At 38.6% G+C, this 27477-nt stretch overlaps 1 protein-coding gene across 3 annotated transcripts; it reads right to left on the reverse strand.

The window, feature by feature from the left end:
• Positions 1–112: 112 nt before the first annotated feature.
• Positions 113–27449, reverse strand: Polh (DNA polymerase eta). 3 transcript variants are annotated; one of them, XM_074082096.1, is made up of 11 exons: positions 27129–27448; positions 24023–24163; positions 23221–23355; positions 20319–20536; positions 17143–17312; positions 14922–15025; positions 13439–13558; positions 12583–12706; positions 11906–11971; positions 7955–8124; positions 113–5403 (listed from the first exon to the last, which is right to left on the reverse strand). In XM_074082096.1, exons 2-11 carry the CDS (start codon positions 24157–24159, stop codon positions 4512–4514), a joined length of 2136 nt encoding a protein of 711 aa, XP_073938197.1. In that variant the 5' UTR covers positions 24160–24163; positions 27129–27448; the 3' UTR covers positions 113–4511. The 3 variants fall into 3 exon arrangements, with proteins under 3 accessions (XP_073938197.1, XP_073938198.1, XP_073938199.1); XM_074082097.1 differs by lacking the exon at positions 11906–11971 and having other exon boundaries at positions 27129–27449; XM_074082098.1 differs by lacking the exons at positions 24023–24163; positions 27129–27448 and adding an exon at positions 23557–23971.
• Positions 27450–27477: the final 28 nt, after the last annotated feature.

The raw sequence follows: 27477 nt of genomic DNA on the forward strand, positions 1-27477 counted from the left end.
CCAGAGCTAGATTTCTCTCCAGGATTAGAAACAGATGAAACCCCACCACTGCTGAGCCTTGAGTGAGAAAGGAACTCATCCCTTTGTTCATTTTGCTGTCCCCCATAGGGCCACTGTTCAGTGTTTTATCTGATTTGCATCTTTTTTTTTTTTTTATGGTACTGGGGCTTGAATTTGCTAGGCAGATGTTCTACCGCTTGAGCCACTCCTCCAACCCTGTTTTGTGTTGGGCATTTTTGATAGGGTCTCATTAAGTAAATTGCCCCACTCACTTTGAACCTAAATTCTCCAGATCTCTGCCTTGTGAGTAGCTAGGATTACAGGTGTTAACCACCCTTGGCTGGCTTCATCATTCTTTTGAGTGAGCAGAGTAGAAAGTGTGAAACTGAAGCCTTTTCAGCTCAAATAGGAAGCTACCCTATATTTGAGAAGTTACCCACTTGTTAGTGGTCACACTGGCAAGGAGCTCCCTCCTGTGCCCTGTCAGAGATTTAGAAGTTCAAATGCTAGGTACATAAGTAGAATTTAAGAGATGAGTGGTAAACCTGGTCCTCACATTTTTCAGGTTAAGGCCTAATCTAGACTCAAATTTTGAGGGCCACTGACCAAATTTCAGTCCCTCTTCTATTTCTGTGTTCACACTATGATTATCTCACATATGGGCAGAGAAATAGGGCTCAGGGCTAAAGTTAACAGTACTACATTTGAATACTGATCCTGGCAAAAGACATACAATAATGTGGTCCAAGGTTCTATGAGCCATTCTGCCTTAAAGTGATAGCTCCCTTACCACTCAGGATCAGCTATGGAAAGCATAGCACAGGATCAGCTGCTTTTAAAAAATGCAACAGGTTTATCTTGCTACTAAGAAGCCTGGTTGAAAACTTCCTCCTGTATTGGGTGCTAAGCACATTTACTTCCTTTTTGTACAGCTGCTAATGAACGGCCATAAGGAAGGAAAGGTTATATGCAGCAAAAAGAAAGGATAGCTTTCACCCAGCACTGACCTTTACATGCCTGACTTGTCCCTGCCACTGTGCTGGGGCAGGGCTGGCATGCCCAAGAAAACTGAAGGGTTTTGTGTTACTGATACTGCCCCTACTGGTCATCTACTAGCTACCCTCCCCCACCCCACACACTACCAGTTTGGGCCTCCAGAAGTCCAAAGAAATCAAAGTTTCTACCACATTACTTTTCTGTCTTGACTGTATGTAAGTCAGTCTGTCAAAAAGTATTTATCTGTAGACCAGCCAAAATAAATGAATGCTTCATTCACATTTTTTTGTTTACTTTTCCTAAATTGGGACAGGAAAGTCCAGGGGTAATAGTGCACACTTGTAATCCCAGCAGTAGGATGGTGAGTTCAAGCCAGCCTAGAATATATAGTGAGGCACTATCTCAGAAAACAAAAAAAGGAAAATTACATCTCAGTACTTCATGAACACCTCCAGGATTTAGTGAGCTACTTTGTTCCATTAATGGAACATTTAGGGGATAAAAGTGTAGTAAGGCAGGCCCCTAAAGAATGTACATTTTTATTGTCTCAATTTGAGTAACCAAATTAAAATTTTTCACTACATATATCCAACCAAGGAATATCAAGCACATATATGCTAAGAGAAGCCACAACTTTATTTTTTTGTGGTGGTTGTGGTACTGGGTTTTGAACTTAGTGCCTCATGCTTGCTAGGCAGGCACTCTACCACTTGAGCCACTCTGCCAGAAAGAATTATTGTCTTTAAGTGCCATGAAAGTAGAAAATATTTCTGAAAGAGCTAGACTCGGTGAGTTTCAAAAGTTTCCTCCTTCAAATTAAATATATCCTCTAATTTATAAATAAGCTACAAAGCAGTTATTTGTGTGTATGTATGAGAAGAGGGATGGGTACACCATTCTCTCTATCCACTTAGCCTACCATCACCTACCTTTATTTGTAGTTGATCCTATGTGTCTTTTTTTGGCAGTGCTGAAGTTTGAACTTAGGGCCTTACACTTGCTAGGCAAGTGCTCTACCACTTGAGCTATGCCCCCAGCCCACCATATATAATTCAAGATTCCCCATATCAGAAAAGCCCAAAGAGCAAAATTGTCACACATAAAAATGAAGATTAAGCCAAGTGTCGGTAACTCATGCCTACATTCCTAGTTACCCAGGAGGCAGAGATCAGAATTGTGGTTCAAAACCAATCTGGGGAAATAATTTGCAAGACTCTAATCTCAAAAAAATCCATCACAGAAAAAAAGGACTCTTGAGTAGCTTAAGGTGTAGCCCCTGAGTTCAAACCCTAGTACCACAAAAAAAAAGTACAGAGTGGGTTTGGTGGTTTACATGTAATCCCAGCCACTAGAATGGTAGAGATCAGGAGGACTGTCATCCAGACAGGTCTGGGCAAAATGAGACCCTATCCCCTAAAAATAACCAAAGCAAGAAGGATAGGTGTGTGGCTCAAGAGGAAGAGCACCTGTCTAACAAGTGCAAGGCCCTGACTTCAAACCCTAGTACCACCAAAACAAATGCAGTGGTTTAAGGCCAGCCTAGAAATAGTAAGACTGTGTATCTCAAAAAACAAGCCAGGTGTGGTGGCACGTACCTGTGATCTAAGCTAGTCAGGAGGCAGCAGGAGGATCAAGATCCAAGGCTGGTCAGGGCAAAAGCTTGAGATCCTACCTGAAATATAAAAAGCTGGGGACATGGCTAAAGTGGGAGGAGCATCTGCCTAGCAAGCTTGAGGCCAAGAGTTCAAGTCCCTGTACCACCAAAACAAAAAACAATACTAAAGCTGGGGGTGCAGCTCAGTCTGAGAGCACTAGCCTGTGTAAGACCCTGGGTTTGATCCCCAGCAAAAAATGAAGTATTATAATATGAACAAGTACAAGAAGTTACAGTAATGAATTTAAAACCCTAAGCTAAATACTCACACTAAATACTCTCTATATAGGGGAGAGATGAACGTACCAGTGACACTAAAAATTCCAAACTTCTATCTCTTAAACTTGTACTTTGGATTTAAGGAAATAATGAGTGTCCTCTACAATCTGGCCTTTGATATCTTTTAGGTTGGTATTTCTAAAACCTTAAAATACACATTGGGGTCACTGGGCATGATGGCACATGCCTGTAATTCCACCACTAAGGAGGCTGAGGAAGGAGGATATTGAGTTTGAGGCCAGCCTGGGCTACATAGTAAGATCTTGCCTCAAAAAAAAAAAAAACTTAACAGTCTTATTGATGAGTAAATTCTGCCTCTTTTAGTTCCCTCGTGATACTACTAACACTGCTGTTCTTCCTATCACACTTGGGTTAACGAGGCTCCAGAGATGATCTAGTTTTAATCATGACGAAACAGACTTCCTGAACCTGCCCAGGAGTTTCTATTCTACATTAGGATAAAATTTATAGGTAGAAGGGCCAGTGGCTAAAACTGAGGCTCTAAGTATTTAGTTGTGTGAAGTTCAGTACTAACTGAGTAGCTCCTGTATGCCTTGCTCTAACTTTTAGGGTTTTAAGTCCTCACCTCACATCTTCCAAATGCGAATATGAAATTCTGGTCAAGAGATTATTGGAACTAACCCTGTTACAAAGCTAGGAAGAAAAATCATTTTTTAAGCCATTCATTCTTTTACTCAGTTCCTTTTCTGTGCCAACTTTGATTTGGGTACTTTAAATAAGTGTTTTTGTTTTTTCCTTTTGGCTGTATTGGGGATTGAACCCAGAGCCTTACATAGAATAGGCAGGTACTCTGTCACTGAGCTACATTCACAACCCCTAAATATATCATTTTTAACTTTCCATAGTCTTAAGATAATCATCTTAGTTTTACAGATGACTTGCTCAAAGCCAAACTTGAAATAAGGAGGAAGAAGGATTTTGGAACCAGGTCGCTTAAGATTCCACAGCATCTGCATTTTTTAATATATGTCTCCATAAACTCTAAAGATTAAAAACTCAAGGAGAGACTTCTATTGTTCTATCAGCAATGGCAACAGAATCCCATATGAAGAAGTGGAAGTCTTAACCTAGGCACCTAACTGGATTATTTTTTGATTTTTTGAAACAGGGTCTCACTATGTAGCCCAGGCTGGCTTTAACTTTTTGATCTCTCTGCCTTAGCCTCCCCAGTATGGGATTATAGATGTAAGCCACCATGCCTGGCTTGAATTATTTTTTTTATTAAAAATTTCATAATTATGAGCTGGGTGCCAAGTGGCTCAGGCTTGTAATCCTAGCTACTTAGGAGGCTAAGATTGGAAGGATCATGGTTTGAGGCTAGCCCAGGCAAGTAGTTCATGAGACCCCCCCCCCAATCTCCAAGACAATCAGAGCAAAATGGACTGGAGGTGTGGCTCAAGCAGTAGAGCACCTGCTTTTGCAAGCACCAAGGCCCAGAATTCAAACCACAGTCCCACCAAAAACACCCTGTAGTTATGAATTTCCTTGAGAAACGAACATATTCTCATCTCCCTGGTTACAGATAAAATATTAAAACCCTACAGCAAGCGTGAAGGCAGCACTAATGTGCTAATGGCTTAAAAAATGATTCCAGTGTCCGCATGCCCCCCAGCCTAGGGCGTTTATTACTGGAGGCCAAAGGGCTCTTGGGACTTTTTTTGCCTTGAGGAGACAGGGTAGGGACAATCAGGGGCTTTGAGGAGTGAGGCTGCACAAAGGATTTCTGCAACTCCAATGCAAAATGATAATCCATGTGTTCTGGCATCTCCCACACCAGTACCAGGGAGCCACACTTCTCACAGGATACTTGGTCCTCAGCAGCTAGAAGACTAGGGGTAGTAGTTACCTTTTGCACCACCTCTGGAGAGTGGGAAACTGAAAAAGTAAGCATATTTGGGCTGTTCTGGGCCAAATCCATCTGTGTAGTAACTGTTTTAGAGGATTCTGATTTCAACATTGTTTCACAAACAGGGGCACCACCTGAACACTCTATTGGAAAACAGTTTGATAACCCTTTAGTACTGGACTGTGGGTTTTGTGCGTGGTAAGAAGCTGAAGAATTATTAAGCTGTTTCTGCTTTAAAAGTAGACTCTTCTGTTTAAAGAAGGGCTCAGTTCCTGTAGTTTGACTGGTTTGGAAAAGTAACGAGGATTTGGATGGTGATTTGCTTGTGGGTGCTTGAGTGGTGATAGTAAGAGATGAAGTTGAAGCTTCTTTGACTTTCTGTTTTTCTGCAGCTTTCTGGAAGAAAGATTCTAGAGAGGTAGTTGCTTTCTTAATGGGTGGCACTGCTGGGCCACTTCCTTGGGTCTGAGCTTCTGAGTTGTTAACTGGCACCTTTGGAAGAGAACTTGAGTCACTGCTCAAGAAGACAGTGATGTCTGTGCAAGCTGAAGGGGCGGACACAGAGAATTTGGTAGCACACAGGAAGAGCATTGTGAGGGGAGGTGACCTGTGTACAAAGTAAAGGAACAAGAGGATTAGCTAAGGTCACTATTTCAGAGCTTAGATTCAATTCATAAATGACAAGAGTTTTGGTCTGCCATGAGAGAAAACTAGCTTTACTGCAGTGTCTCTCAAACTTTAGTTTGTAACACATTAATGCAGAGAAAGTGGACCTGGGATCAACAAAGAATCTGTTTGTAAAAGTTTTCTCGGTGACGCTGATATTGCTGATTAGGGATCACCTTGAGAACCCCTGATGTGGTGACCATCCACCTCCTGAAAGCGAGGGTACCACTACAGAAGTTGCTGTAATTCAGGGTTGGGGCAAGAAATTTTATTCGGCGGAAGAGAAAAGCTTTAGAACATTTAACCTAGAAAGACCTGAAAAATAAAAAGTCTCTTAGCCATTCTTCTTTTTCTGGCAGTACTGGGGTTTGAACTCAGGACCTCATACTTGCTAAGGCAGGTGCTTTACCACTTGAGTCATACCTCCAGCATCATTCTTCTTTTTTTAAACAGGGTACTAACCTAGCCCTAATCCTAACTGACTTTCCACTCTGGAATTTCTAAAGAATGAAAATTCTGCAATTGCTTTGGTTACCAATCCCAATTCTCAGAAACATTTCAAGAAATTCCTATCATAAAATTCTTTATTATATCAAATTACCTAAATAAATTTTCAAATGTGCTGACTTTCAGAAGATGAAGCATGTTGTTACATATAGATTAGTTCCTCAATGAGGTAAAGAGTAAATGCTGTTTTAAAGTTATTATGACAGTATCTCACCATCCTCAGGTTTCATGTTTGGGGCTATCTTATGATTAGGTAATGTTGATGGCTTCCCTTTTAAACAAGTTTCACACTGGTGGTGAGGAGTATTACAGTTTATCAGTTTACAAGTTTTCAAATAAAATTTCATATGAACATAATACCACAATTATCATTTGGGTCTGTAAAACTTTTACACTTTTCTGAAAATAAATATGCCAGGAAGTAAAAGGATTTTTGTTTTACTGTTTTGGTTTTTGGTTTTTGGAAATAGTCTCAATATGTAGCCCAGGAAGACTTTAAACTCATGACCCTCCTGCCTCTGCCTCCCAGTGCTGGGATTAAGAAATTCACAACCATGTTCAGTTTAGGAAGTTCTGTAATACCAATGTAATTTAGATAAGCAATAACTTAGGTGATGAAATTTTTTAAAAAAATAATCTTCAATTGATATCTGTAAGTAAATTATCTTATATTTTCCTTGTTAATTTGGATTATTTTTAAAATTAATGTAAGAGGTTATGTTAAACAAGAAATTTTTGCTGGGTGTGGTGGCTCATGCTACTTGGGAGTCTGAGATTGGGTTCAAGTAGCCTGGGCAAATAGTTTCCGAGACCCTATCTCCAAAATGATCAGAGCAAATAAGCAGAACACCTGCTTTGCAAGCATGAACCCCCGAGTTCAAACACCATCCCACCAAAAAGAAAAAAAAAAGCACAAGTAATTTTTAAAGGGGCCAGGTGCAGTGGTCCATGCCTGCAATCCCAGCTACTTGGGAAGATCATGGTTCAAGGCCTGTGTGTGTGTGTTGTGGGGGGAGGGGGTGTTAATGAGACCCCATCTCAACACACAAGCTGGGCATGGTGGTATATGCCTGTTTACCCAGGTATGTGACAGGTATAGGTAGGAGGATCTTGGTCCAAGGCCAGCCTCCAGCATATGAGTCCGAAAAATAAAACAAACAAACAAAAAAATTAAAGGATTCTGTTCCTGAAAATTATCAATAACTGGACAGAAAATGAACATGGTCCAAAAAGAGGTTTTACCATATATTTGGTTATATTTCATGACCAACAGAAGCAAGCTTTATTAACTACTATTACATTAGGTATACCAGTAAAGCTTAGAACTGAGTTGGGATGTTAGAGATGTCACTTTAGAGGAACTGGGGGCACAGGTCAGTGGTAGAACACTTGCCCTGGGTCCCTATCCTCTCCTCACCCCCCCCCCAACCCCGCCACCACCACACACATCACTTTCTTAAGTATGAAAGATGTTTTTAAGATAGAACAAAAGGGGGTGAGGAGAGGGAGAACAACAGAGGGGGTAACTCCAACTAAGAAAGATTTTAAATACATATGTAAATATCACTATATATTCCCCATTCAACTATTATATGCTAATAAAATGATTAAAAAGTTAAAAAAAAAATAGAACAAAAGTAGTTGAGAAAGAAGTTCCCAGCTATATTCTTGAAACTTGAACTCTGTTCTCCAAGTGCAAATAGTATTTCCCTGACAACAACAAGCTGATACAGGCAGAGATAGTAACAGTTCACCTTTCCTTCTAACTACTCCTGGGAACCAAATGTGCCACAGGCAAAGAAGCTGCAGCCGAGCTGCCTTTTTTCTGTGTTCTTTCCCTTAGTGCATGACCATCCCCTCTGTAATAGGTGCTACTAGTCTGAGTCACAAAGAGCCTACCCCAGCTGAAAGAGCTCGGATGCACACTAATTTTAGAGCTAACACTGGAAAAGTCTTTTGAGAATATGCACTAGAAAAAAACTCACCATTCAGTTTGGATTCCAGAAGTATTACAGTTTCTGATGACAGCAAAAGCATCGTGGCTCATCTTATGAGCATCATAATGGGTAAGAGCACAGCAACGGCGCAGGCTGCTGAGACGTCTGTCTCCTTGTACACGGATGCTCACAGCCAACTGGGTGGCCACTCTGTCATTCTGTGGTTAGAAAAAGATTAGGACCAGAAGTAGTTAGCAGGCATATATCCGGATCCTATATATTAAACTACATAAAAGGGAATTAAAAGAACCAAGGTGACAGAACGGTTAGAAAACAGTTTAAAAGCAAAGACTATAGAGTTAATAAGCAAAGAATGATGCTGTTTATGCTAGCGTCTACTTACATAAACTACAGATGTATACTGAGTACCTTCTGTGTGCAGGACACTGGATTTGGTACTATGAGAGATGCAAAGATTTCCTGTTTCCATATATTTTATATGCTAATAGTACAGAATCACATTATTACATGACTCCACAAAAAATGTTTGTTCTATTTCTGGATGTAAAAAGTAACTGAGCAATACACAATATTGGTGATGGACTATTTAGATATCTAGCAAATGGGTCTCTCCTGAATATTTCCATGGTGTCTAAGCAAGAAGATGGTAACAGATACCTACAATACTATATTCTACTTTGTTACTGAAAACAGAGTTCAGCACTGCTCAAGTGGTAGAGTGCCTGCATAGCAAACTGGGTTCAAATCCCAGTACTGCAAAAACAGTTAAGTGTCTGAAAGCTAGGATGTCAAGACTGAAGAATGCATCTAGTCTTATCTTTTCCTGCCTTGATGCTCTATGCTTAAAACAGAAGTTTCCACGTGTCTCCTTCTCACAGCCCATCTATGGAAGACAGCAGAGAGCACCTCTAGACAGCAAGATGTCACTTTTCAGGGAAGACTGAGCAACTGAATACTGCTGATGCTCTGCAACCTGAGAAATAAAGGTCAACAGGCAGAAATATCTGAAAACGCAAAGTCTACGTAAGGATCCTCTCAAAAATCAAAGATGTTAGAAGAAATAATCAAAGGCAAATGAGTTAAGAATACAGATATTTTTAATAAAAATTAATAGGTAAATACACCTATAGAGACTCGTGCCTTGAGACAGTACAAATTAGCAATTCCAAAGGAGTCCTTGCTGATGAGAACCACACAACTATAACTGAGTACTACTACTGTGCCTCTCGACAGTGCCTAGAGATGATGGAGAGAACAAACTAGTCCAGAACCTCCTGGAGCTCATGTTGTAACAGGAGCTATGTATGTGATAAACAAGAAGGCATGTACTAGAAATAACTAAGGAGATAATAACTGTTATGAGAAAAAGCAGGTCAAGGCAGAGTACAATGGAGTCTGCTAATGTGATAGTGCGACTGGGAAAGGAAGGCCTCATGGAGGTTAAATCTGAACCAACCTGAATAAGGTGAGGAAACAAATTTCAAGAACACAGGAGCAAAAATTCTCTGGAGGCAAAAGAACAGCAAGTTAGCTGGGCCCAGTGATCCATGCCTGTAATCCCTCACGAAGATCAGAAGTTTGAGGATAGCCTGTGCTACTGGGCTACATAGCAAGACCCTGCTTTTAAAAAAGGGGGGACATCAAGTATAAAAGCTAAGATTAGAGATTACTTGTTATGTTAGATAAAAGGGAAGCAGGCCAGTGGAGCGGAGGCTAGAACAGAGTAAGTAAGTGGGAGAAGATAGGCAAGGTCAGAGAATCAGAGGCTAGATCTTAGTTATAGAATTAAAAAAAAAATAAGGAAAATAATCCTTAATATGATTTAGGTATAAAGAGAAGTGACAGGACCACCTATGTCTTGAATTTTTCTGCCATAAAGTCCTCTGGAGCTTAAAGGCAGATGAATTTTCCAGGATCCCCACCCACTGTATTACACCAGACACAAACCTGGGAAGAAAGCCCCAGGGACTTACAGAGAAATGAAGAGGGAGCAACACCTAGTGGACAAAGTTGAACAGGCCAATAACACAACTGCTTAGAACAGCGAGCGATGGCCAATTCCTGGTGTAAAGGAGCAAACAAGTACCTATGCACTGTTATTGACAGTATACAGTACACTTGTAGGATTCCAAGATATTTCAAAAGAAGTAGATACATCACACCATTAGAAAAGTAAGAAGAAAACACAGAATGGGAGGAAGTATTTGCAAATCGTTTATCTGATAAAGGACTTGTATCCAGAATATATAAAGAACTGTTTTAAAACTCAATAATAGACAACCTAATTCAAAGAAGGCAAAGGATTCCAGCAGACATTTCTTCAAAGATGATATACAAATGGCAAATAAGCACATTAAAACAGGACCATCAGAAAATGCAAATCAAAATCACAAGACACCTACCACATTACACCCAGTAGGCATGACTAAAATTTAAAAAGATAACAAGATTGTAGAAAAATTAGAACCCTCTTAACATTGCTGGTAGATATATAAAATAATGTAGCCACTATAGAAAAACACTGGCAACTTCTCAAAATGCTAAACATAGTTATCATGTGACCCAATGGGTATACTCTTAGGATAAGTATAATTCCACACAAAACTTGTATATGAATGCTCATAGCAGCATTCTTCATAGTAGCCAAAAAGTGGAAATAACCCTAATATCCATCCACTGATATTGGGTAAACAAAATGTGGTATATCCATACAACAGACTTATTCAGTGATGAAGAGGCGTAAAGTACTGACACGTATCATATATGCTATGTGAAAGACTTTCAGGCTAGTCAGAAAAGGCCACATTATATAATTCTACTTATGAAATGTCCAGAATATTAAGTCCATAAAAAGACAGCAAACTAAGAGATTGCCTAGGACTAAGGATAGGTTGGGGAGAAATGGGGAGTGATTACTAATCGGTACAGGATTTCTTTTTGGAGTGATGAAAATGTTCTAAAATTCATTGTAGAATAGTTGTACAACTCTGGAATATATTAAAACCACTGAATGGTATACTTTAAAGTGGTTGAATTTTAGGATAGGAGTTATATATGTTATACTTTAAATAAAACTGTTTAAAAGTAGAAAAGAAAAACTGTCATTGTCTAATGTTTAACTTAATACGGTCTCTAAAAGTGCCACTACTCCCTTGAACTGTGTGTTTTTTGGGTTTTTTTCCCTTTGCAGCACCGAGGTTTGAACTCAGGGCCTCATGCTTGCTAGGCAGGCGCTCTACCACTTGAGCCACTCTCCCAGCCGTGTTTTTCTTTGATGTTGGTTGTTTTTCTTTTTTTTTAAAGCAAGGATTTATTTTAGTATAACAGGATAAAATATAGGCAAGGTATGTGGGGGATAGGAAGGTGGAGAAAGAAAGAAAATTTCCTGTTCTTCAAGCAAGAAATGGGAGCAAAGATGTTGGGTGTTTTTGAGATACAGTCTTGTAAACTATTTGCCCAGGTTGACTTTGAACTGCGATTCTCCCAATTTCTGCTCCTAAGTAACTAGGATTACAGGTGTGAGCCACCAGCACCCAGCCTTGGACTGTTTAAGCTCAGTAATTTACAGTTCAATCTCTCAACATCCTGCTCAATAGTTATGCACTCTAATGAAGGACTACTATATATTCAGAATCGCAGGAGAATTTAGATAAGAAAATCCAAAAATGTAATTAGAGAGGCAGGTATAGAGGGGCAGGTCTTAGGTTCACAGAGCCAGGCTTTTTCAAAAGTCATGTTGGGATTTATGAGCCTATTTTTTGTTTGTCTTGGAAGTACCAGGGTTTGAACTCAGGACCTTGCACCTTATTAGGCAGATGTTGAATCACTTGAGCCATGCCATCAGCATGGGGTTATGTTGAAAGAAGATAAAAGATTTTAGAATTCCCTATACAATACTTTTTTTCTATCTTAGGTAAAGAGCAGCTGGTATTTAAATCCCAAAGCCCTACCCAGAAATACAAAAAAAGAAAATCTTACATCATTTCGGTCTTTAGTCAGTCTCTCCTCTAGTTCCTGGGCTAACTGCAAGAGCCACCATTGTACCTAAAAAAGTATTGAAACCTTAATCTTTTTTTTATCTACTTTAGGTATATTACAGAAATAAACCATGGTTTGTTTAGCTGTAACCCACATGGAATTAACTGTGCACCATAGATTCTCTATAATCAGATCACAGACATCTTCTCAGCACTCGGTCTTGCCCTAGGGTCAAGATTTTCATGTGTACACCTATAATACCGGCAGTCAGGAGGCTCAGGCAGAAAGACATCGAGTTTGAGGCCAGCCTGGGATACATAGTGAGACCCTGACTCTTTACTCCTGGCATGCTGTCAAGTGAATTTCAAGTATATTCCAGTTCTGGGAAAAAAGATCCTAAACTGAGGCACAATATACTCAGCTTTCCAAGTTTCCACCTACCAGAAAGATAAGAAATCCATTTTAAATTTCAGTCAGTTTGATTTATGTCTCTTTTTAGATGGAAGGAGGAAAAAGTAACAAATCATAAGTTAAGCTAGTCAATTTCAACACAAAAAAGAGAAACTTGTACTCCCTTCAGACATTATAAAGGAAGATCCATCTAACCTTCCGCATTCTAAAATCAACCCATCAACCCCCTTAAAAGAGGCAGTGTTTTGCTAAGAATGCCTGCTCACCTGTTCCCGAGTAGCCAGAGCTGTTTTTCCTGGGAAATTCTTGCTACAGCCAATGGTTTTGGGTAGCTGCCTGGGTTTAACTGGATCATGTTCAATCCCTCGGCACATGGCGTATAGCCAAGACCTAATAAAACCAGCAAAAGACATTAAGGTGAAAGTAAATGTTCTTGTTTAAACAAAACAAAATACCTATATAACTCTTATCTTTTTTGTGAAAAAAGGAAAAATGTATCAAAAGTTAAGCATACCTGATCTCTGATAGAATCCTTGCCCTTCTTAATTAAGTTCACTGTAATATATTAACAAGGAGAACACTGGCTCTGCTTCCTAAAGCCAAGTTATTGTTAGTATTTTTTGGCAAAGTGCCAACAAGCAAGTCACCTATTCATATGTCTAAATGGTTTTTTGTTTTTATTTTTGTTTTGTTTTGAGATAGGGTCTTACTTTGTATCCCAGCCTGGCCTTAAACTTGTGATCCATCTGCCTCTGCCTTTCAAGTGCTGGTACTGCAGCTACAAGCCCAGCCTCATAGCCATAGGTTTTTTTGTGCTTCCTAAAGCTGAAATATAAGGATCTTAAGGGAACACCAGTAAACTAGTACACATAAATGATATAATAGTATTACCTGGGATTCAAAGTCACAATTCCTATTTGTCACCCAGATACCAGAATAAAAACCTAAACTGACAGACCACAGTGACAATATTTTAAATCAATAAGGAACAACCAGTGAAATTATCTCAAGCAACAAATGATAACCTAAAGACAGACCTAGATTTTTTTTAGATGTTTTTGTCTACTATGAACTCAGCAATTACAAATAGGTTATGATTGAAAAATAATATGAATTGCTTACCCATTCTTCTCTCCAAAATGATTCTGGAGCTGGGATTCAGTGAACTGGGTCAGTTCACCCATGTATTCTACCCCTAGAATTTCAATGACAGAGGCCCCTAGCTTTCCTCCGAGATTACGGCTGATAACAAAGGAGACAAAGAATTTGTAGGTCATATCATAAATATCTAGTTAACAGCAAACATAAAACATTCTGCTGCTATAAGTAGCTCTCTGAAAGGTTCAGGGAAAATGAGAGCAGTATTAGTCCTATAGACTCATTATTTTTCTGCGTACAGCTAGATGATTCTGGAAATTCAGATAGTCTGGGAGTATTTACCAGGAAAGATTAATAGCATCAATTAAAAAAAAATAGAGCCGGTGCCATGGCTCAAGTGGTAGAACGCCTGGTCTAGCCAGCACAAAAGTCCTAAATTTAAACCCTAGTACAAAAAAAAAAAAAAAAACCCCAGACATTGATTAGCTATCAAATTCAACTGCATATAAAAATGACAATTGTCCAATTTGGGGATTAAAATTCCAAACCAAAGCAAATCTTTTCCATGACTATAACTTAAGATATGGTTAAAGTTCTTCAGCCTGGTCTTTGAAGCAACCTATAATCTGTCTTTAACCTATGTTTTTTCAGTCTGTTTCCATTATTTATCTTCATCAGTATAAATTACAATTCACTGAAAATATATATTTTCCATTCTTTTTGCTAAAGATAAAAATTCTCCAGCACTACTTCCCTGCTATTTGCTGACTGTTATACCAAACAACAAAACAAAACTTCTCAGATTACTTTGTCAACCTTCATAGCTATTCATTTACCAAAAATTCATATCCACACTTTTTTTTTTTTTCAGTACTGGGGCTTGAACTCTGGACCTACCCCTTGAGCCATTCTACCAGCCATTTTCTTGTGATAGATTTATTTGAGATAGGGTCTCAAGAATTTGCCCAGACCGGCTTTGAACTGCGATCCTCCTGATTGCTGCAATATCCACACTTTGGCAGCAGTTTTTCTTTTGCTTTGGATTGTCATATTTTGTCTCTTCAACAATATTATAAGCCCTTGTCAAGAACACACAATTGGTAGGTATGATTTAGCTATTCATTTGATTTGGCTACTTTTATGCTTAGTTTGGGAGCAATTTAGCACCTCTGAACACCTTGATTTGACAGTATAGGAAGGAAAAGAAGTAAAATTCCTATTTTTAGCTTAATATAATTGAATAAAAAGGGAAATTAAACATATAGCTAAAACTCAGTTCATTTTTTAAAAAAATGGATTAAGTATCTATCATGGATAATCCAGAACTGAAAAATTCATTAAGAAAAAAGTCTCAATATAGTTTTCAAAATCTTCTACGTTGCCTCCTTCCTAATTGCCTAGTACCTATTTTCTCTGGCTTCAATCTTTTGAAAGAAACAGAAGAAACAAGTAGAGAGCATCTTCACCTGGCAGTGAGTGAAACTTAGAGTGCTTCTAGATTACTTACATTTTACGAATTGGCATTTGGCTAAAGAGCTGTGAGACTGACCCGTGTGAGACCAGAGTCTGACGGTTTGGCTTATTTAGCCCACAGGCCAGTTTTGCCAGGACCTGGAAGCATGGAAAGTATAAAAATCTCAGTATTGTTAACCTACCTATGCAGAGTTGGTAAACATTAACATACACACAGTTTAAGGGCTGTGACTAGTGCTTTCCATATTAGAAACAAAATAGAACCAGAAACTCGAAACATCTCTAAAACACTGTATTTCACAACATCCTCAGTAGAAAACAAGACCCACACTCCTTCTCCTCATTGTTCTTCCTACATCTCCATTGTCTTCCTCTAGTCATTTTTCTCCTCTCCATCTATGCCTCGAGGTCTTCTCGCTTTTTAATTTAAGCCCTGAACATTTCTTTATAGATTCACTATAGACTCGACTATACTTGATACAATAACCAATTATTCAGAGAGCTTTAGCTTCCCAAATAACCATAGGCACAGCTTTTAAGTGGAGTACTCAGCAGCCTCTTCCTTGCATATGTCACTATGGGTCTTAAATGGATCTCAAATGACTCTCAAAAGGTCATGGGTTAAGGCTTGGATGCCATGCTGTGGCACTTTGGGGAAGTAATGGAACCTTTAAGAGTTGGGTCCTAGTGTAAGGAATTTACGTATTGGAACTTTGGTCCCTCCCTCACTCTCTTTTATCTCCCAGGAGCTATGAGGTAAACAGGTTTCCTCCACTGTGCATGTCTGCCATGGTACACTGCCTCACTGCAGGTCCAAAGCAATGGGGCCAAGTGACCATGTACCGAAACCTCTGAAACCATGAACCAAAACAAACTTTTCCTCCTTAAAAGTTGTTTATCTCAGGTATTTTGTCACAGCAACAGACAGCTGACTATCACACCATGGTTCAGAGAAGGATCCCCTGCCTACAAAGTCTCTCTCCTTTAAAAACTTTTAGTTTAAGCAATGAAGCTACAAAAGAGACTCAAGAAAGGGGCTTTTCTTAGTATATCCATTTGAAAATGCTGAAATATTTGTTTTACTACCCTATTTATTTGTATTTCTTGATTAATGATTAGTCAATTTTGAGTCCTGAATTCAATAAAGACCACAATTTAGTATATGAGATTAGGATTTGGCTCAAAATCTTCTTCCATTGGCATATATGCTCTTGTCTAATATTTTTAAATGAAAAAAATTAGCTGGGTGTGATGTAGAATGCCTATTAGCCCAGCACTCAGAAGGCTGAGGCAGGGGCATGAAAGAGTTTGAGGCCAATCTGGCCAACATAGTGAGACTTTGTCTTAAAAAGACAAAAGGAAAAAAAACCATATATATGTATATATATTTGGCAGAACTGGGGTTTGAACTCAGGGCTTCACACTTGCAAAGTGGGTGCTCTACTGCTTGAGCCACATTTGCAGTCCAAGAAAAATTAATGTTTAAAAATATATAAAATAATTCCTTAAACTGATTAGAGAGCCTCTTTAGGAACTTCTATCAGGCAACATTAGTCTGACTTAAATTACATGGGGATAATGCAAAAACTCTCTGGGTAGTTTAGCAACTTTCCTCTTATTGGAGGGAGGGAGCCATGGACAGTCAGCCCAATTACTGAGCCACGTCACAGTGGGGAATAAATGTCCTACACTCCCACTGCACTTTATTCACAGTTAATCAGAAAATCAGTTATTTTGCCCCTGAATTATTAAGAATTGTCCGTGACCCAAGACAATAAAAAGAAATGTTCAGCAAGTGAAAATAAAAAACCTAGGTTAAGTCAGGTGTGCTAATACACACCTGTAATCCCAGCACTTGGGAGGTAGAGGCAGGAGGAATGTGAATTTGAGGCCATTGTGAGCTACAAAGTGAGGCCCTGTCTCAAAAAACCCAAAGGCTAGGGTGTAGTTCAGTAGTAGAGCACTTGTCTAGCATGTGCAATGCCCTGGGTTCAATCCTTGGCACTGCAAAATTTTTAAAAATAGAGATTAGCCTATTAAGGAAATGTTTGGATTTACCTTTATGAGTAAAGGTTTTCTGTAATTTTTCAGCCTGCTTCTTAGGAAAGTACATATGCAGTGTCAACCCAGCTTTACATAAGCTTTTGGGTTTCAACATAAATTTTAAGTAAAAACTCATTTCAAAGTATATGGGAATAATTTAAATATCTGCTCATATCTATCCTTGATGTATGAAATCTATGATGAGCCTTCACCTTATTGTGTGAAATTCCAGCTGAGCACTGAAAACCAGTCTGCCTCTCGATTTCTGCTCTCATTTCCTCCACAATCACTGCCCCCATGGTGAGCTGCAGGTCTGGAGAGGTGGTGTTATCAAACTGAAGAGAATTAAGCCACTGAAGTAAGCCTTGTTTTCGCATCTCCTCTGAAAAAGATTGAATGGTCACATTTAGACACTTTTAAAATTAGCTATTTTCAGTCCTCAGTCACATAATATTTAGTCAATCACAGACTGCATACATGTCAACATATACCATTAGAGCCTATGTGTGGTAGGCTGTATGACCTAGGTTTGTGTAAACAGACTCTATGTTAAGCAACACGTCTATATTTAATTGTGTTATCCAAGAAATGCTTGGATTTCAGGTACTTTAGGTATGCAGGTTTTCATAAAACAAAATCACAGCCAGTTTAGAAGATTAATTAAAAGAAATCAATTTTTTCTTCACACCAATTTCAGCATCCTTAGCTTCAGCTCAGGTTGAAGCTTAGAGTGCCAATGTAAAAAAAATATTTTATATTCATATCATCTTTTGTGACTGAAGTTTGGTGGTGCTGGGAACAAACCCAGAGCCCTGTGCATGCCAGGCACATTCCTACTGCTAAACTACATTTCCCAGCCTGTGAGTAATGATTCAAAAGCATGCTTTTCCCCCTAGTTCTCTTGAATTTTCTTCCTCCACTTCCCTTTGAACATCTCCCTCAGTTAGAAAATATGCATTAACTCGAGCTTCAATTTAAACTTAAATTAGTATTTACATATTTTTGAAGGCCGGTTCCAGTTCAGTAGCTTAAAATCCAACCAAAGGAACTATATTTTCCTATTTTTTGGTCCATTGGTGTCCACAAAGGTGCCAAGATAATTGAATGGGAAATGGAAAGTCTTTAGCTTTCTTGGGTATTTAACACCCAGAAAAACTACCACAGTTCTCTCCATCTGGTTCACTCCAAAGTACTGAAGAAAATCCCCAAATTTAGATGATTCTCATTAGCTAGAAAAGAGGTCAAAACATTGTAGGAAAACAAGGAAATGCTTCTGTGGTCCTGATTGACACAGATATAGGGTGACAGAGAACTGCAACACTACCCAATCCAAGAGAGCAATGATGAAAAAAAATCTAAAGCAGAGAAAACTTAGTTCTGCTTGTTTAAAAAAAAGATAGCACAAAAAAACACAATTTCAATAAATTACTCATAATTTTGTTTCCCAAACCTAATAAAATGTGGGTTTTTTTCTTTTTACAGTACTGAGGCTTAAACTCAGGGTCTTCATCTTGAGCCACCCTGCCAGCCCTTTTTTGCGAAGGGTTTTTTTGAGATAGGGTCTCACAAAACTATTTGCCTGGGCTGACTTTGAACCTCAGTCTCCCAGATCTCTGCCTCCCGAGTAGCTAGGATTACAAGTGTGAGCCACCAGCACCCGGACGTTGTTTTGTTTTTTGAGACAGGGTCTTGCTAAGTTGCCCGGGCTAGATGACAGAACAAGTGAGGTCTATCTAAGGTAGAAACTTGGTATGCTCAAAAAACTGTAGAGACGACAAACTTGAGACTAGGAGATAAACTGAGATTAGCAGGAGATAAATTGAGACAGGTCAGTAGTCTTCAATGCCACTTTATAAAGCTGACACTTTAGAGAGAGGCAATGGAAGTTTTGAACAGAGAGTAAGATAACATTGGTACTTAAGACTATTTAAGTTGTGAGCACTGTGTAAAGTGGTTTGGGTTTTTTGTATGGGAACTCAAACCCAGGTCCTCCACTGTACCAGACAAGTGCTTGACCTCTGAGCTACACTCTCAGCCTGAGAGGGTGGTTTAAAGTTAAGGTAGTCTAGGTAAGAATAAAGAAAAACCTGAGAAATGGGCACTGGTGACTCACCTGTAACCCTAGCTACCTGGGAGGCTGAGATCAGAAGGACTGCAGTTCGAGGCCAGCCCAAGCAAATACTTCAAGAGACCCCCATCTCCAAAAATACAGCAAAATGAACTGAAGGTGTGGCTCAAGTAGTGGAGTTCCTGCTTTGCAAGCTCAAACCCTAGTCCCACCAAAAAAAAAAAAGAAAGAAGAAAGAAAGAAAACCTGAGCTAAGTAAATAAATAGGGTGAGTTGTAATGGATATGTGAAAATCTTGAAGTGGGGTCTGTGGATGAAGGGGCTACATAATGAGGAAAGAAAGAGAGTAGAAAGAAAAGAAAACATTAGATAATACCAATTGTTAGTGAGAATAAGGGAAACAAGGAGTCTTGAGTACTGCCAAGGGGAGTGTAAACTGTTACAATTCTAAGCAGCAATTTGGCAATACTTAGGTGAAACTAAGTGTACATGTACACCCTGTGATCTAGCAATCCACTACTAAAAACATTTCTCAGAGAAAGCTTTGCGTGGGTCTGAAAGAAGATAAGGACACTCGTCATTACAAAGACATGGGTATTAGAAGCAACCAATACATTCATCACTAAGGAGAATGGTCTGTAAATATTAGCTCCACACCATGGATTGTGCTGCAGGAAAAAGCCAGCAATTGCACATTAATACAGTCACATGGATAAATTTCTAAAATCACCATTGAAACAAAGAGCTCTGTAACAGTACAATATCATCATGTAATTAAAAGAGTACATACAATAATAAATAATTGATAAAGGTATATATGGATCTAAGAAGCTATATCAAATACATCAGTAGATGCCTGAGGATGAGTGGGGTAAAGGAGAAAAGGCGTAAAATAAGGGGTCTTACACAGCCCACTGATGGTAATGTGCTACAACTGATTAGAAATTTTCAGTGATTCAACTCCCTATACCTGAGGTCTGCTTTAAAAAAAAGTTCATCCTACTTATTGATAAAGAAATAAACTAAATGACAATAACATAAGTTAACCTACAGGTGACAGAAATGCTGAGTGAGCCTCCTACCTTTCTATTGACAACAATAACCTGCCCTAGTTATATCTAAAAAGACATTTACTTTCATACAAATTTCATGCATATACCTGAAAGATAAATGAATTTGTATACCTTCCATATGAGTCCTTGTGATTCATTCAGGTTGTAATTTAAGTTTCCTTTCAGTTATTCCAAGAAGAATCAGCATGACCAAGCAAAGCAGGTTCCAAATGCAGGAAGCAGAAGCAACATAATACTGTGGAAGTACCTTTCTGAATAGTCTCTTCTGTCGTTGTAGGACCTCGGGGCAACCCTTCAATGTAAGTACTCGGCAACAAGTCTGCTGAAATAGGCTGACTCTGCAGCTTTTGAAGTCTATCTTGTACAGCACTGGTCAGATCTATATAAGCCTCATCAATGCTGGCACGTTCAATCACAGCAAAATGAGACATTATCTCCATCACTTCGACACTGGCTTCCCGGTACCTAAGAAGTATGAGGACCATACATGTAGGCAATGAATGAAGATGATGAACAATACCCATAATACAGCATTACAGCATCATGCCTGTAATGCTAGCTACTCAGGAGGATGAGATCAGAAGGATTATGGTTTAAGGCCAGACCAGGCAAAAAGTTTGTGAAACTCCATCTCAACCAATAAAAAAGCCAGGTATGGTGGTAGGCGCACCTGCCATCCCACCTACACGGGTAGTGTAAATAGGAGGATTGACTAGGCATAAATGTGAGACCCTATTCAAAATACCTAAAGCAAAAAAGGCTTGTGGTGTGGCTCAAACAGTAGAGAGCAAACACAAGATCCTGACTTTAAACCCCAGTACAGGAAAGAGAGGAAAGGGGAAGGGAAGGGGACGGGAGAGGAGTGGAACTGGGAAAGAGGGAAGGAGGAAGGGAGGGAGGAAAAAGGAGAAAGGAAAGAAAAAAAAACAAGTGGCTTAACAGAGACTAGATAATTACCTAACTGAAGGGCTCAACAAACAGGTGATGATCAATAACAGAAGCAAGGAAGAAAAAGGAAGAACCATGGTGTACACTGACCCTGAACATGTCTACACATCAAAGAAATGCTTCATGCTTCACACTAGAAAACATTTTACTATGATCACTCATTCCTTTTATTTTCATATATCCCTCGCACAGTCTTTTACTTTTAACTCTGCTTCGAATAAGTAGTAATTTAAGGGAACACTGCACTGATCATTATCAGAGTATCTGGTTTTCCACAGGATATCATCGCACTCTAAATTAACAAACTGATATGTGGACTTTATACTTCAGTCCACAGTCGGTTTGGCTAACTTAAACCATCCATTACTACACATATCCCAGCCAATTACTTTTGGATATACTAACATTCAAATTACATTGCTGAAGAAAAGTGCCTAGAATGTGATGATGCATCTGGACAATTAACAACCTCAGAGGACTGCAATCTCTTACCTTCTAATCAAACGATAAGCCATTCTTCTGGTTGTATAGCTAGTTTTCTACAACAATATGTGGATATTTTGTTTTGGTTTAGATCTGCTATATAAATTAAAGTTCTTTGATCATGTTACATCTTCCAAAAAAATGGAAATGTCAGCACCTCCTAAGATACCTATAAAAACTAGTGTAATTATTGTTCAAAACATTATTAAATTTTTTTCTTTCAATCACTATTTGTACTAGGAAGAAGCCTGAAAGAGAGAGAGACAGAGAAAGAGAAATTCATACACAGCCAGAAAAGGATATTCCTTTGCAATACTGATGTTTCTAATAAATTTTGAAGGGTATTTGAATAACTTTATACAAACAGTATTTTTATAACTTAATTACTAAAATAATTTTAAATTGTCTATTAACTGTAATCTACACACTCAAAAATTTTCAAAATCTGTCATTGTTCATTATTTGATAAATATTTTAAAAGTAAACTTAAACTTAAAGTTTAATGCTGGCACAGTGTGACTTTTCCAGATCATACTTTGAAGTCAACAACATACACTGTCTGCACAGCGTTTAATGTAAGATTTGTTCTTTAACTGAGTTAATTTGGCTTTAGGGTTAGGCTATTAATCTTCAGTCAAATCTGTGTTCTTTTCAATTCCAATGCAATTGGAATTCAATTCCAATTGCTATGCAAACTCCACCTTTAGACTTCTAATTCACAGGTGAATTCAGAAATATCTCAAATCCCAAGTTAAAGCCTGTGAGTAGTGTAAGAATATGGATAAGACGATCTGAAAAAACAGATGTGAATACCCATTATTCCACTTAGCTGTACGAATGTAAGTCACTTAACCTCTCTAATCTTCCTTCCTCATCTGTGAAGAGGGCAATAATACTAGTGCCTCTCTTAAAATAATGCAAGGTTTAAAAGAGATATTGCCTATAGCGAGTTTATCACTACATGGAATATATGCTCAACATATATTAGCTAGAAGGATTATTACAATAGCTGGGCTTGGGCTTGCCTCTGTATGTCTTTTATTCGAAGGCTAAACTTATAAAACTTGGGGAAAGACAGCTAAATTTTTAAAAATGAAGTAATTTCCTTTGAGTTTATGCAACTCTGGCAAATAGTAATAATAGTCTCTAACTCTCTCACAGTAACTCTAGCAGAAATCTTAAGAGGGCTGGTGGAGTGGCTCAAGCACTAAGAGCACCTACCTAGCAAGCATAAGACCCTGAGTTTGAACTCAGTGCAGCCAAAAAAAAAAAAAAAATAGCGCTTGGAATCACTCAAAGAAAATGTTTAGATCGTGCACTAAAATGTCAGTTAAACCCAGCCTTCTCTGGAGAAACTTACTTTTTTACAGTCTTTTTAATCACTTCATACACTTTTATAGACTTCTGGACTAAGAATGTAGAACTGTAACAACCAATTTTTAAATAAGGACAGGAAGACAGGAACGGATGCCAAAGGCAGCATACTGACCAAAGGGAACTTTTTCAGATGTTATTTACACAAAATAATTTTTATTTGTTTATTTATTTTGCAGTGCAGGGGCTCAAACTCTCAAACTCAGGGTCTCATGAATGCTAGGCAAGTGCTCTACCTAAGCTACACCGGCCAGCTCCACAAACAGAAATATCAGCTCTGAGTCTCATGAACTATCATTTCCAACTGCCCTCTCTGTGTCCCTTTAAACAATATTTGTTCTTACTTGGTGAGGTTAGCTTTCCCACGGGCCTCACGAACTTGTGCCAGTAGAAGATCTGGACATAACTTCTTAGCATCATCCGCCCACATGTTTCTAGTGACCCCAAATGCACGAGCTTCATAACTCACTGCAATAATCCTGTGGTCAGAAAAAGGAGGGAACAGAAAAGTATTATATAATCACAAGCAAAAACAATTAAAATTTACAGACAAAAGTATAAACACAAATTAGAAAATTTTTGACCATAGATACCATTTCTAGCATAATGCCTAGCATAGCACCACTGTATTCCCATCGATTAAAATACTAGACAGCTGTAAGAGTTTCAATGATACATACCCACCACCTTTCCACAATTTGTACTGTACAACTGCACAAGGCTTATTCCTCAAATGAGGAATTTGTCCCAAATCAGAGCAGTTCTGAAATCTCAAAAATACCCTAGCACTTGGGCAAAAAGTTCTCAAGTCCCTGTGTCAATCAATAAAAGCTGGGTGTGGTGATACACTTACAGCCCCATCCATGCCAAAGCATAAACCAGGATAAACCAGGAGGATGATGGTCCTGCCACTGCTGCCACCTTCCCCCTACCCTTGTATAAATGTGAGATTCTACTGAAAAAATACTTAAAGCAAAAAAGGTCTGAGGGTGCAGCTTATGTGGTAGAGCTTCTGCCTAGCAAGCACAAGGCCCTAAATTCAAACCCCAGTACCGCCAAAAAATTTTATAAAATGTCTAGCACAGCACCACTGTCTTTTCATCGATTAAAACACTAGACAGCTATTACAGTTTCAGTAATACATACCCACCACCTTTCCACGATTTGTACTGTACAACTGCACAAGGCTTATTCCTCAAATGAGGATTTTGTCGCTGCTCTACTTGAACAAAAAAACAGTCCATGTCCACCAGAGCAACCACTCGATCCTGTCCAGTAGCCATTTTTCTGGAAGACAATTAGAAAGATAGCTAATCTAAAATGCCAGGAAAAACTGTATTTCTACTTTTCATTAATGAGCTACCTAAGAATGGGAGCATAGAAACTAACAAGAATGAAAGGCATTTTCATAGACTGCTGTCATGAGAATAAATATTAGCACAATTTCACGGAGGTGATAAATATTAAAAGCATTAAAAATGCTTATCCTCAAAACCTAAGCATTTCACAAAAGAAAATAAATAGCCAACGTGCATAAAAATGGACTCAGCATCATTGGTAATGGTGAAATGCAAATGAAAACCACAATGTGCATCAACAGGAGGAATGGGCCAACAGTAATCTAGTTGGTAGGCAGACTTCAAGTTTTAGGGAAAAAAAAAGAAAAAACAAAACCAGAAAATGAGACAGCTTTCCGTATCCAAGAGTTCCACATCAACCAACCTCAGAAAATATTCAGAAAAAAAGTATGTGTACTGAACATACAGATGTTTTTCTTGTCGTTTTTTAAAACAATACAGAATAGCAACTATGTACATAGTGTTAAATACTGTAAGTAATCTAGAGATGATTTAAAGTGATTGATTTGTGAGGGACTGGGGGTGTCACTCAGCACTAGTGTACTTACCTAATATTATCAGGGTTCTGGGTTCAATCCCCAGCCTTGCAACAACAACAACAACAAAACAAAAAAAAAAGTACATGGGAGGATGGACATTGGTTATATGCAAATACTATGTCTTTATATAGGACTTGAGCACCTGCAGATCTTGGTATCATGGAGTAGGGGAAGGATGTCCTAGAACCAATCCTCTTGTGGATTTGGAGGCACAACTATGTAACATCATAGCACTCATGTAAATTTTTTATTTTGAGCTACTTCTAGACTTACAGAAAATTATAAAAACAGCAGGGTTCGCTTATACCCATTAACATTTTACACAGCACAATTACCAAAATTTAAAAACGAAGACTGATAAAACTACATATTTCATCTGGATTTCACTGGTTTTCCCACTAATATATTTTTTTTCTGTTCTAGGATCCAAGCTAGGATCCTGGAACATCATGTCTCCTTAGTTTTCTCCAATCCATCTTTGCTTGTTTTTCATGACCACAACAATTTTTATGAGTGTTGGTCAGTTGAATGTCTCTTAATTTGTGTTTGACATTTTCTCATGATTAGATCGAGATTTAGCATTTTTAGCCAGGATATCATGAAAGTGATGCTCTCTTCTCAGCATTATGTGGGGGGAGGAGTCATAATATCAAGTGGTCGTTACTGGTAGCATTAACCACAATCAATTAGGTAAGATTGTGTTTCCCAAATTTCTCCTTATAAAGTTACCATTTTTCCTTTTTTAATTAATACCTTAAGAGAGGATACTTTGAGACTACTAAATACCATTTGTCTTCCAGCTTCCTACCACTGAGCAACTATCAGTGGATACCCCGTGTAACACTTACTTTGTAGTATTCTAACCTTGATTTTCTATTCACGTAAAATTTTGTAACACAAAACGAAATACATAATACTATGTATTATTCAGGAATAAGCACACATGAACAAACTTTATATATTCCAGAGTAGATACTAATGTTACTTGACACCATTAGTAATCCGGAAGAAAGGATATAAAGTATTTGCTTTGCTAAATACTGGAATGTGGGAACCTTAACATTGATATCTGACTTCTACCATAGACACCCTAAATTAATTGAAGATTTGACCAGGGCATCATAATTTTTAAAGGCTCTTCAAGCAATTCCAATGTGCAGCAGAGTCTGGAAACAATTGGCCTATCATAAATAAGATACTTAGAGAAAACAGTAGAAGCTCATGATTTAAATACGAAAATCACAGGTTATACAGTTGAGTGAGCACCCAACTGTATTCTAAAGAGTTTTTCAAAAACCAACGTTCACCTTCAAAAAAGTGTCACACAACTACAAAGTTGAAAGATTAATGCAAAGAAAACAAATAATTAAGATCAAAGTATTCAAGGCATTAATTCTTTGTAAATTCCAATTGACCACTCACCTAAAACAGATAGAATGTGATGCATTAAACACTTATAAGTTAAACCATAACATGTGAGATCCCTTTACCTTTAAGTGACTTTTCTGTAGTATTGGAACAACAGATAATTCCAGAAAATAGCAATATATTGTCACAAACAACAACAACACAGGGTAAGCACTGTTTCTAGTACAAATGTCAGAAGTGAAATAGGAAGCAGTGATAAAAGAGTAGCAAACATTTGACTAAGTAAACATCACAAAAGCAGATATGCAGATACAACAGGTAAGGACATCAGTTATTTACTGGAGAACATAAGTTTTTTTTTTTCAGAGTTCATTAATAATATTTTATTTAAACATAGCCATGTTGTCTTTGGCTACTTCTACATGCACTACAGTGGCAGAGCTGAACAGTTGTGACAGAGGCTGTATAGCCTGCAAAACCTAAAATATGTACTATCTATACCTTCACAGAAAGAAAGAAATTTTAGCATATCATAACAGTCACTTTTTTTTTTAAACTTTTCCTGTTACTTCAACCGTGAATAACAGAAATCATGACCCACACCAAGGCAAGAGTTTTATAAAGAGGGAAAATGAACACTTTCTGCCAAAACCCTGCTTTCAGATAAGGATTTCACTACTGTGAAATCATGTGTATAATAACAGTCAAATTATTAAACTGCAAAAATCTTCGGTAATTTAAAGAGAATTTAATAATTCTCTTTAAATAGCTTGACTTATCCCAATCTGCACAAAACAAGTTTGGAGACGATCAGGTAGTAGCGTATCCAGGAAAATAAATGCAAGTGAAGAGGGCTTAAAAACGACTGGAAAAAATACTTTTTTCTCTACAAGAAAAATCTGGGAGGCCATCTCAGGGCCAGCTCTGTTAGCATGTTTTCCTGTAAGTCTGAAAACAGCGATACGTAATGATTCTAAATTTTCTTACCAAAGCAACAAACTCCCGGCAAAACCGCCGACAGCGGACGCCTCGGACTCTGGGCTGTTTTCACTGGAAAGAAAACTGAGGGCTCTAGAGCATCTTGTCGCCTTCCCGAGAGCAGGCCAGTGGGTACTGAGAGATTTACTCTCCCGGAGAGCGAACAATCGGAGCAGGCACCGCAAAGGATTCCAATCTCGCCACAGCAACTGCAGGAACGGCCCGGAAAAACTCAGCAGCAGCTCCGAACTCCTCACCAAGCCTTTCAAACTGCCGTCCCGCCGCGCCCGCGCGTCTAGCCGGGCGGACGACGTTGCGCCTGCGCACCGCAGCCCTTCCGGCTCCTGCTCCGCCCACC

The sequence above is a fragment of the Castor canadensis genome, chromosome 8 (genome assembly GCF_047511655.1).
Source record: "Castor canadensis chromosome 8, mCasCan1.hap1v2, whole genome shotgun sequence".
Classification (NCBI taxonomy): domain Eukaryota; kingdom Metazoa; phylum Chordata; class Mammalia; order Rodentia; family Castoridae; genus Castor; species Castor canadensis.